Source organism: Emys orbicularis, chromosome 9 (genome assembly GCF_028017835.1).
Source record: "Emys orbicularis isolate rEmyOrb1 chromosome 9, rEmyOrb1.hap1, whole genome shotgun sequence".
In the NCBI taxonomy this organism is placed as follows: domain Eukaryota; kingdom Metazoa; phylum Chordata; order Testudines; family Emydidae; genus Emys; species Emys orbicularis.
The window spans coordinates 68,564,144-68,576,382 of record NC_088691.1 but is presented as its reverse complement, the minus strand read 5'-3'; the positions used below and the strand labels follow the sequence as shown (position 1 = coordinate 68,576,382).

General features: G+C 43.5%; 1 protein-coding gene across 4 annotated transcripts in view; it reads left to right on the top strand.

The window, feature by feature from the left end:
• The first annotated feature begins 2,454 nt into the window (after nucleotides 1-2,454).
• PAX3 (paired box 3) overlaps nucleotides 2,455-12,239 on the top strand; it is a 100,573-nt gene continuing 90,788 nt past the window's right edge. For 3 of the 4 annotated variants that reach the window (XM_065410554.1, XM_065410552.1, XM_065410551.1), the window contains exons 1-4: nucleotides 2,455-2,539; nucleotides 3,890-4,125; nucleotides 5,863-5,992; nucleotides 7,061-7,195. In XM_065410554.1, the coding sequence (XP_065266626.1) occupies nucleotides 2,455-2,539; nucleotides 3,890-4,125; nucleotides 5,863-5,992; nucleotides 7,061-7,195 (586 nt within the window). The remainder of the gene's footprint in view (nucleotides 2,540-3,889; nucleotides 4,126-5,862; nucleotides 5,993-7,060; nucleotides 7,196-12,239) is intronic. The other variant, XM_065410553.1, reaches the window with a different exon arrangement.

Below are 12,239 nucleotides of genomic sequence, written 5' to 3'. Positions count from 1 at the left end.
TATGCTATGAAATATTGTAATCTATTTGCTACTGAATATCTTAATCCGCATGCACACACTTTTAGCTCTAGATTTTTTTTCAAGCACGATTCAACTTTTAAAACCAAGCAATATATTTTCCGCATATTCATTCTAGGAAACTAAAATTAAATGGCAAATCATGTGGCCTAAATTAAACTTTTGGAAACTTTCTAGACAAGCTACACATTTCAATGTTAAAACATCTTTATATTAGTGTGTGCATTAAAAACATGACCACAAGTGAGTATTGTAATGTATGCGGAATATAAATAGCTATGAAAAAACAGAATAATTTGATAAACATTTCTCCAGGTTTTTTCAGATGCAGTTGCAGTTTTCCTCTCAGTATTTTAGGTATACATAATAATTAAGATACTTTGATAGTAGAAAAATATATAAAATAGTTTTAAGTATGCAAACTTTTATTAGTAACCTCTTTTCTTTTCTTTTCTTTTTTAAAGGTTTTCCTACCGGCTCTGTTCCCAAATGTCGGAGTCCAGAGAGGTTTAATAATTTGTATATGATGCATTTTAAAAGTGATCTAGTTTCTTTTATTTTCTTTCTGATATGCAGGGTCTGAGAGCGCAGAATCAACAGCCTGGAAGCTCGTAAACATCTAGGAGGCAGATAACTAATCATTATGGCATTTGTGTGACTCTAGTTTAAATTACTGTCTATTTTTTAATGATGATAGCATCAATGCAGGGCTCTTTCTTCAGATCTTCCACTGTAAACTACCTTCATTTTGCTGCCTAAAACTCTTTTTACTGTGCCCTTTAGTTTTCACTGAGTGAAGTCTGAGACCTGTGGCTTCTTCGTTGTTTATTTTATTTTGCGGGATGATTTAGTTTATTAGTTATACATTTTTAAACTACCATTAATCCCCAAAGAGAACGGAATCAGCCACAGAAAAAATCCCAAAATCGTAAAGGGAAAGGGGAAACTTTAAGCCTAGAACTCATTGTTTCCTGTATTTCAAAGGGGGGGAAACCTGAACGATTCTCATCCTTTTGATTGATTAAGGTCTTGAATAACTTGAGGCTCGAGAGTGACAGTTACTGAATAGACTATTGCAAATAAAGAGCACTGTGCAAAGCCGGGCTGGCACTTCAGAGTGTAAAGGAGGCGAGTTTGCTGGCACTTACCAAGTTATAAATAAAAGGACATGCACAATAGTACCTTCTTTAAGGACAGACAGTCTTTACAACACTCCTGGCGTCATATCCTGCTGTGGTCACTTCAGCTCCTAGTCAGACTTTACTTCTTTTATTTTTCCAGCAGTTTAGTTTGAATACTACAATAAATTCCTGGGAACAAATGCTTGTTAGCAAGACTTACTTGAACACACACACAGACAAATATATAATATAGGGCCACATTTTGCCATCCGTTCTTAAAGCAGAAATTCCCAGTGGGAACAATGGAGACTTCTGCTTAAAAAACGAATAGCACCATTTGCTCCAGAGATTTTATTCTCCATTGCTACCGATTTCAGTGAAAAGAGAAAGAGAAGGAGAGAGAGGACAGTTTTATTCCTCCCTTCACACATTCTCAGAGAAGATGTGCTGGTGGAAATAGGCAAAGAACTGTATCAATAGAAACACAACTTCCCCTTTAATTTCTCGCAGGCTGTTTGACCAGGACAGCATACAGCTGTACGTCTACAATCCCTCAGGAAAGAAAAGGTGACCAGAGAGACCGACTTCAAGAAATGCAAGTGTCTGGTTGCTTCCTTATTGTAATCTCCTTCAAGTGGCATTGTGCCAAGACAGTTGTAAAAGGAATGAACAGTTTCCCCACTGAAGGCTGCTTTCTCCCCTGCTTCTGCATTTTCTCCTGTCCAGCCATTCTATGAAAGGACACTTTATCAAGGGAAGAGGCAATGCCTGGGTCACACTCCTAGATTGAGGCCTCGATTGTAATGATGAGAAGAGAAAGTTGCAGATTTCACCCAATCAGCTCCTGTCTTCTCCAGACGGGACAGTCTCCCTGCTGGCCAATCGCAGCTCAGAGATCCTGATGAAGCTTTGGGGGAAAGAACTAATAAATACTCCAGAGCGGAGTTCCTTTCACTCTGTATCAACAACAGGAAGAAATCATTCCTGCCACCCCCTCCCCCTTTTCATATCAAAGTGCGCTCATCTTCACACAGTGGCCAGCAGCCGCCTGAGCTCTTTCCCGCGACTTGTATGCAAGTTTCCCTTCCTCGCCCCAAACTTTGTTTCCCTTTCTCCTTTTTGTCTCTCTCTCTCCCCTTTGCTTTGGGATATCACGTCTTATTGACAAAAGGAGAGCAAGTCGTTCCCCCCTCCCCAACTTCCCCCTCCCTTTTTTCCAGGACTTTCCCTTTTTCAGTGGGATCTATTGCCAGAGCTGATCTCTCGTATATCAGCATTCACCTGGATATAATATTAAAGTAAAGCTGTATACAACATGACAACTCTAGCTGGAGCTGTCCCAAGAATGATGCGACCAGCTCCCGGGCAGAACTACCCTCGCAGCGGATTTCCATTAGAAGGTAGGAATGCTCTCTAGTTGTATGATGAATTTTCAAACCCGTATGTGTCTGTGTGTGTGTGTTCAAACCTGTGTGTGTGTTGCTGAGAAACGTTTCCCCCCCCCCCAATGCTGTGCACTAGTTACTTAGATTAAAACACAAATTAGAACTGCAACTGCACAAGGTTAGAGCTAGAAAAAACTCTTAACAACATGGAAAAGTGACTGCACAAAAGGACTCCCTCACAATTTATGCACACACATATAATATACATTGTTTGCATTAACGTTCTCCACATAAGCAAAACACGGATTCTGTTTTGAAGAAGGCAGTATTGCAAATTAGAGCCCCAGAACAAGTTGGGGGAGATCCTATTGATTGTCAGGGGTTCTGTCTTCTTAATCTTGGGACCCGATCCTGCACCCCTTACTCAGACAAAACTCCCACTGATACCAATGGGAAGTTAGCCTGAATAAGGACTGCAATATCCGGCTCTAAATCTCTTCAGATTCTCGGCAAGTTTAAGGACGGCAATACTTTAAAAAAGTGAAACGGACTTTTAGACACCAGTTCACTTCCCCTATCCTCCTGGAGTAGAGTCTCTCAAACTTTTGTTCCTTATTAACGTTTCTGTAAAAACGGTTAAAGGGGCGAGCGATGAGGGGTGAAACTAAAAGAAAAAGAGACACCAGGAACCCAATTTTAGAGTCGCGGAAGAATAATAACAGGAAGCAGGTTAGAATTGTATATTCCAAACCCTTTAAAAGATTCTTCCGGAAGTTGTATGTTTTCCCCCCTTTTCACTTCTACCAGGAGCCCATTAGTAGCGGGTAATTAAAGTAGATAATTAAAGTCTTTCCAATAGTAAATGATGGAGAGTGTAACAGGTGAAAATGTTACGCTGGTTTTCTCCTGCAGTCTGTTTTACAGATAGATTAGATTAGATTCACAAAATCCCGAAATTGTCAGGGCTCTCAGTTACCCCTCTAACTGGAAGGGCCGAGTGGTACCTATGTAACTAACATGCGAATAAGATGTGTCATCTGGCTCCTGAAGTTGCTTCTGGAAATAGTCAGGTTCCCACTAGCACTTAATATTTCCCTTCTCTGAAGGCGCTCTGTTGATAAATCTGAAACATTATTTAACTGTTGTGCGAAGATGACACTCAGCTGTCAGGCACTCCCAGGGTTTCTAACCATTACAGATCTGTCCAGCCAGGCAACCTAGCACTAAACTGGCGCAAGGATGGGAGCGGATGAACTCGGGTACGTGTTTGTGTGCATGTGGATGGGGGAGTGTGTGCGCACAGAGAAAGTGGGGTTGACTTGAAAACACACACAAAAAGTAACTCCATTTCCCCCTCCTTTCTAGTGTCTACTCCGTTAGGCCAGGGCAGAGTCAATCAGCTCGGTGGAGTTTTTATCAATGGCAGGCCTTTACCCAACCATATCCGACACAAGATAGTGGAGATGGCCCATCACGGGATCAGGCCCTGTGTCATCTCTCGCCAGCTGCGCGTGTCCCACGGCTGCGTCTCCAAAATCCTCTGCAGGTACCAGGAGACTGGCTCCATCCGGCCGGGGGCCATCGGGGGCAGCAAGCCCAAGGTGAGGAGATCAGCAACGCAGTGGTGACTGTGTTTAGGGCCTGGCCCTGCCAGGTGCTGAGCCTTTTCCCCTCCTGTCCCGTCGATTTCAGTGAGCGCTGAGGTCGCTCAGCCCTTTGCAGGATGGGCTCGGGGGAGGCAGGAGGGCACGCTGCGCTTTTGCTGTGATTTGGGGAAGGATGCACATTTGGACAAAGCCTTATTGGGGCTAGTAAACTTCACACAAGCCTGGTTCTGGCTAAGGATTTTCAGGCTGCAGCATCTGGGGAGAAAGAGTCCGCTGTATTTAATGCAAGAGACAAAATGTAATCAAAGGCTGCGTAATTGCCTGTGCCCATGTAAACACCTTAGAAATCAACACACTCCTCCACACAGTGTGTGCACGGAGATGCACACACACACTCGTGTGTAAAGTGCTGTGTGTACCCCCCCACCCCGTCCCCACCCTATTTCTAGAACTTCGCTGTCCCATAAAATATTTTAAAAACTTCGGAAACTGAATCAAAGAAATAAGGCCCGACCCTGCAAACTCTTATTCACCTCCGAATGGTCCCCACATACCCACCACCAAAACCTGTGGGAGCCGCTTAGGGGCTGAGCTTTCCAGGATGGAGCGTGCAAGCGGGCCAGTTGGAGTCCGTTGGTCTAGCCATTGAGTCAGGGCGGGGGAGTGTGCGGGATCGGCTCCTATATTCTGGAGTGGTTTTTAACATGTTGCTGTACAGATCTATCAATGTATGCAGCTAGTATCATAGATGACTGCTCAAACGCTACTTATATTTACACATACACACACCCAAAGAGTGTGTATACAGGCAACTATAGATTGTTAGACGATTGTTAACTTGTTTGTATTATTATATATATCCCCCCCCCCAAAAAAACCTTTCTTTCTTTCTTTCTTTCTTTCTTTCTTTCTTTCTTTCTTTCTTTCTTTCTTTCTTTCTTTCTTTCTTTCTTTCTTTCTCCTCTGCTGCTCCTTTAAAGCAGGGATTTATTAAACTTTTATACCAAATTTTAGAATAAATTACTTTATGTATTCTACTGGCATATTATCTGGAAAATTATTTCTAGTTCTGATTTCCAGGGTTTTTAATTCAACGTTATTTTCGTTTTTTAGGACATCCGAGCAAAATTTCAGAACAGTGCGTTTGTCAGTGTCTGTTTATGATATTTAGAAAAATCAACATTGTTGTTGTTAGACTTATTTTCTGTTGTTGCTAAATTTCTGAGGTTGGGTCTGTACTTGTAGTTTGAGTTATACTTTAGCACAGTTTAATCTCTTTTCCCGATCGTTACACTGTCACTGACAGTACTTTTACTGCGATTTTCATCTTCTCTGTGGACATTTCTCACCACCCTTTGTACAGATACACAAACGTTATTACTAGATCACTTTAGGTTTTGATTACTATGGGCCCGATCCTTCAATTCTCATGCGAATGCAACCCCAATGGACTTCCTAGGGAATTTTGCCGTTCTGGGGACTGCAGAATCGGGCTCGTTCTATGTATCTCGCAGTCCTGAGTCAGTTTGAAAAGCAGAAGGACGTTGATCCAAAGGGACCAGATCGTGCCCTGAATTATAACGGGGTGTAAATCCGGAGCGACTCCAGTCAGGTTAAAGGAATTACTCCGGATTCACGCGGCAGAATTTAACCTTCGCGTCTCGCTGTGACCCTTCTGCATTAAATCCAAACTGTACAAACTTGGTGTCCGCCTGGTTTGTTGTATTAAAGCAGGTGACAACGCCGGATGTTGAGAAGAAAATCGAGGAATACAAGAGGGAGAATGCCGGCATGTTCAGCTGGGAGATCCGGGACAAACTGCTCAAAGACGGGGTCTGCGATCGAAACACGGTTCCCTCAGGTATTGGGGTCTATTCTTACTTCCGTTCAGCAGGCTCAGCACAGCCACTCACACTCTATTGATTGAGGCCATTTGGAGAGGCCACCTTTATCCAGAGTCGTCTTCCAGAGCCATCAAATATTTAATAAACGTACATTATCCCCCCTAGGTGTGTGAGATCTGGGGTCTTATTATGCAAAGCGCGTGTTTGGGGTGGGCGGTTGGGCAAGCAGTATATATATCCTGTGGGTTTATTGCAGGCAGAGGATGAGCTAAAGCGTTCGTTCAGTGATGAACATCATTTCTGAAAGGGAAGCTAAAGCTAGAACCTAGTAGCTGCGCGGTGCTATTTGCAAGAGGCGACAGGCAGTCCGGGGTAGTCACTTTCCTAACTTCATAAAACGATAGGCATGAACCACGGGTACAAGTTAAACATATGGATCCCGGGGAGGATTTCTGCACTGGGGTGGGGCAGTTTGTTTTTAATTAAAAACCAACTGCACTCCTCCCCCCCACCTCTCCCGGTTTGTGCCAAGGAGATAGTTCAGAGCATGGGTTTGTTTTGCAGATTGGAATCTGGAAACAAATAAATGAACCAAGGCTGCTTTTCTTTTCTCCTCTGGGTTGTTTTTGTTACAATAGACAAGTATTCCGGCGTGGAAATCGAAACCCTGCAGTTTGAGGCCTCCTAAATAGTTTGCTCTCTGGGTCATTTTGTTGTAATTTCCCTTGTAATGCTTTCTGGTCAGCAGACTTTACTGGCTTGGAGAAAACAAAAATATCTTGCAGTATATGTTCAGCCCCTTAAAAAAACCTCATAGGGAATATAAGGATTTATAGACACTAACCTCACAGGCAGTGAAGCCCCTGAATTTAACCCGGGGGATGTAAAAAACCAATGCACTGTAGTGCCTGAATTGACAAGGATCAAACCAGCACGTCTCTGGATGTGCGCTGGTGTTGGGGCAGCTGTTCTATAGGTATGAGGGTGCAGCAGAGGGACAGTCACTGCCGAGGTCCCGAGAGGGAGAGGTTGTTTTAAAGCCAGCAAAGCGCCGCTGCTTTACAGCTCTTCGTTTTTCCTTGAAGTGAGCTCCATCAGCCGCATTCTGAGAAGTAAATTTGGGAAAGGAGAAGAGGAGGAGGCCGAACTGGAAAGGAAAGAAGCGGAAGAGAGTGACAAGAAGACCAAGCATAGCATTGATGGGATCCTCAGCGAACGAGGTAAAGGCAATCGCTCCCCCCAGACGCGGAGTGAAGTGGGGATCTTGTTTGCAGCTTCTGGATCGGGCTTTGCGCCTTGGCAGTAAGGGAAGGACGTGGGGCGAGGCGCACACACTTTAGCTGCTGGGGAGGGGGACTGGTCCAGCAGCGCTGGAGGCAGGTGCCTGCTTGAGGTGTTATTAAACCCGGCCCAATGGAGCGGGGTTCACGTGCGCTCTTTGTTTCCCTCTTGACCCTAGGAACCTTGTTCGCCGGGAGGTCAGATTTGTAGGTTATCTCTGCCCTGTTTGTTGTCCCGGCCGGGTTGGTCTCTCGCTCTCATTAGAGGCTGATGGCTTCGGAGAAAGTGTGTCGGAAGTGGCTGGTCGGGGCCCTGCTAGGGGTTTTATGAGGCCTTCTCGTGGTGGTGGTAAAAGCTGGCGTTAGGCGTGAGAGCTGTTGGCACCTTTCTGCAGATGGCAGCGAGATCAAAGGGCGGGGGCGCTTCTCTCCAGGCATCCTTTGCTCCCTCGGAGCCTGCTGAGGGTCCCCAGGAAGGCGGGGAATGCCCTTGTGGAGGAAAAGCTCCGACCCCACCTGAGTTGCTTTTCCTTTCATTACTTTCCCCCCCACCTGATTCCCATAGGAGTCATCATGTCCTAGCTGCACATGGCCCCTGGCCTTAGTTGCGTTCCAATGACCCGATGGAATTCGCTGTCCCCGGACTTTGCAAGGACCATATTGGAGGGCGCACAAGAGACAGGCGCACATAAGCCCATTCCTGATTAGCGCAATTTCTCTAAAGCCCAAAGGGAAATTCCCACGCAATTTTAAATCTCATCTAACGGCCGCTTTAAATTAAGGGATTGGTGTATTTAATATTCAAGAGGGAGTCGGAGGCAGGGAGAGAGAGTTGGTTACTTTGCTTGGATTTTCAACAGCAAGGGAAACTTTAAACAATCCCTGGAAGGAGATCGCAGAGACAGCCCCCCTCTAGATTATTACAGATATGCCTAATTGCACGGTGCAGAGTGCCCCGTGAGGAACTAAAATCACATCTCAGGCCCCGCGAGCCCCGTTAGCGCTGGCGTTCAGCAATCTCACGCTTGGCCAGGTACTCTGGCTGGGAACTGGAGGCGGGTGTTTTCTCTGATCGAAGTGGCTCGTTCTGGGGGCTTGGTGTTAAAGGAAAAGTATATTCGGGGTGTGCAATCTTGTGGCCAGCAGGTCAAACCCAGCCCCTGCCAGTTCTTCAACCCAACCGCTATTGTGACTTTCATCATTCAAATTGAAATCACTTTTTAAAGGGGGAACGAGTCTCTTGATTTGGGGCCCGATCCTGCCATCTTTGTTCTGGCTTATTGGCTTCAAGTGAGAGCTTTTGCTTGAATAAACCTGGCAGGATCGGACCCTGCGATAATAAAACCAACAGTTCCTGTAATTTCCAAGTCCATCTCAGGCAGAGTATTTCCTTCTAGGGCAGTTTTGCATACTGCTGAAAATTTCCCAATTCTAGCCCGCTATTGTTGTGAATCATTTGAAATAGTTCAGATTCCTTGGAATTGGAAGTTAGGCACTAGGAGAACATTGGGAGGAAAGAAAAGAGTCTTCTTCAAAATAAAACCCAACCAAACAAGAAGTCTAAAAATAAATAGCAATTTTAGCTGAAGAAAAATAGAAACCCAGTTCAGTGGCTTGAGGTTTGCATTTATTTCAAGCCTAGGTTTTTATTATTGCCCTGTGAAAAACCTGTGTTAGGTGCTGGGAAGTACATGCAATGAAATCAAAACCTAAGCAAGAAAGAAGGTTGTTGTTGTTGTGCCTAGTTTTCCAGGCCTGGGCTTGGTAGGGAGACAGAGAGGCTGTTGCCAGTGCTGTGGGACTTGTTGCTAGAAGGTCCTAGCACTCCTCCTCCAGAGCTTGTCCTGCACATGCATAGGCGCTGAAGAAGAGGAGACAAAAGTTCCAAATGAGCTGGTCAAACATTTGTACAACTTTTCCAGCTTTTACAAAGAAGGCCTTCTATACACAATCTACACTTGGAGATGAACTTGGAAAACAAAGAGGGGAGAGTCCATTGAAACTCACACTTTAGCTTTGCACAGACAAAGCTTCAGCTAGCAGCAGCTTGATGTGAACAAAAGAAGGCAACCTTTTTATAATTCAAGGAGAAAAGAAGAGAAAACAGCCCCACAAAAGGCCGAGAAAAGACATTATGGGCTTGCAATGAGGGATGAATTATTCAATGAGCCCCAATAGCCAATGCTTCGAGCAGTTTTATGGACTCTCCACCGTGGAAAAAGTGGCTATTTTCACCTACAAAATGTTTCTAGCCTTTCTAGACATCTAGAGATGCCGACTGCCATTCAAGAAGGACAACTGCCATTCTTTAAAACTATAGTATCCCTCTGTATTGTAAAAACAAAACAAAACAAAACAAAAAACCCCTAAACTAGGACTCTAACTCAGTGTTACTAGGGCTTTCAGGGAAGCTTCATCTTGTGTGTGTGTGTACATACATACACACCGAAAAATGCTAGGGTATTCATAGATTTTAAGGCCAGAAGGGACCATTCTGATCATGTAGTCTGACTTCCTTTATAATGGAGGGTGCAGAATTTTACCCAGTAATTCCTTCAGGCCAGGACTGGGCAAGCAATGGCTAAAACCAATGTCTAAGATTTTTAAAAAAAAACCTGGTTGTTTTGGGTGGCTTGGGTTTCTGAGTGCCCAGCTTGAGACACTTTAAAGGTGCCTACTTTTCAGAAAGTGCCACGCACTTTTGAAAATATTCAGTATGGCTCAAGTTGGACACACAAAAACGGAAGCGTCCCAAATCACTCGTCATTTTTGAAAATCTGGGCAAATATGTCCAGAGAGTTTATCTTAACTGGCTGAGCACTGATATTTAAAAAAGATAAAACAGGAAGTCTAGCTAGTATCCCCGATCCAGTCAACAACACCTATTACATGGATGGAGATCACTATCTAATTAAAAAATCAACCCCCCACAACTCAACTCCAGCTCAGAATTCTCTTGGTGCTCTTTCACACTCTGTTGCTTGAAGCTTAGGCTTTAGCCCCAGTGTTGTCCTGAGCCAAAGTTTCGGTGATATTTCACAGAGTCAGGGAGAACTAACAACCTGGATCTCAAAGGAAACGGAGGGATCTTTTGGGAAAATAAATCGTCATTGCCAGTGCTGTTGTCATTCATGTCAATATTTAATATGGATATTTTTTAAAATGAAGTTATCTTAGATTATTTGGGTAGAGAGGCTTGATGCTGAGAGGGTGCTGCTCTGAACTCCTTTAGCTTCCACTGACATGAATGACCCACTGTGCCTACTACCAATGAAGCCGCTGGCAAAACTCCCGTTTATTTAAATGGTGCAGGATTGGGTACAAGGGCTTCACTGGACGTCAAGGCCACACAACTCTTTGCAGGATCAGGGCTTTTGAAATGTGTCTCTTAAGTTCCTGGTAAGAGTTGGTTATCCCATGGAAATGAAACTCTTCATTACAATAAGTCATCCTCCCATCCTCCATTGTGTCCTTCTGCCACTCAATATTATTATAGAAGTGGCAGAGATGCTGGAAAGGTGAGATCAAGAAGAGATTTGTTAGCACAAATATTAGTGCAGGCAGGGTATTATAGACATAATTTTTTGGAGAATATAATTTAAAATGCACTGCTCCTTTACATATCTGGCCTGTAATCAAGATTCTGCTTCAAAATTCATTGACATCAGCAGGGCCATGATTTCACCCAGAATCTGTATTTAAGGTTAAAAACATCATCAGATCCTGCTCTTTTTATTCACACAACGCCTGATTCTGCTCCCATTAAAGTAATTGGTAAAGCTCCCAGTAACTTCAGTGGTGCAGGGTCATGCTTGCAGGTATCCCATTGACTTAAATCTGAGGACTGTGAATTATGAAAGCAGGATTTGGCCTCATACAGCCATCTAGATAGAGAATACATGGTGGTATGGGTTACAGGGTTTATTGTCATGAGTTTGGGCTGGGTTTGTTGCTCACAAATGGTGAAGCCACACGTGATTTTTATGGGTTGTCACAAACAAGTGCCAATCAAAGCTTACCATTGCACCACACCATCATATATTCTGTATGGGTAGTGGTACATACTTTGCAGGGTGGGGGGAACTCTTTTAAGAATGTTTTGAAGAGTTTTATACAATGCTATTACTATTTTTCATAGCCCTGGCCCTTCAGAGCCAGGTTACCTTAATACCATGAGTGCAGGATTCAGAGAGAAAAAAATCTGACTAATAAACTCCAGAAACCTTTAGAATTACCTATAATAGAGATGCAAACAAATGATGCGTCCCTCTGGAGACTAGCAATCTCCCCTTTCCAATGCTAGCACTCTGTTCAATTAGAAGGTATCAGACTTTTAGCTCATCTCTGATCTATTTTGCACCTCAGTCTTGTATGATTTAGGGGGGAAATTCCTCATTTGAAAGAAAGAAAGAAACCAACGTTTTGGTTTTGATGGCAGCTGTTTAAAGCTGCTCAGAGATTTGTGATGTTAGAAGTAGTCCTGGCAGAGCTGGATGAAGGGAAGAGTGCAGATAAAGTGCGCAAAAGTGCTTGATAAATATAGTATATCATATGGCTTGGCAATTTATCACATAGATGTAAACACCACATATATAATTGTAATATAAACACAAATCTGTAATATAGAAATACATCATATCTATATCTGGCTATATTTCTATTTTGATTATAGATACTTAGATCTTGACACATCCACTACATTAATACTTAGTCCTGCCATGCGGGCCGGGGACTGGACTAGATGACCTCTCGAGGGCCCTTCCTGTCCTATAATTTTATGATTGCTATAGCTATATCTTTCTCTAAATATACAAAGGTATAGGCAACTTTTTATTGGGGGGAAGGGCTAGAGTTAAAAATAATAAAATAATAGTTGTTGACTACATCTTTAATCAGTGGTTTTGTAAATTTGTCTACTTTAAGTAAAGTGAGATAAATGACCTTCTGTTCCAGTGTTTCTTTTATTTATTAATGCAATCCCTAA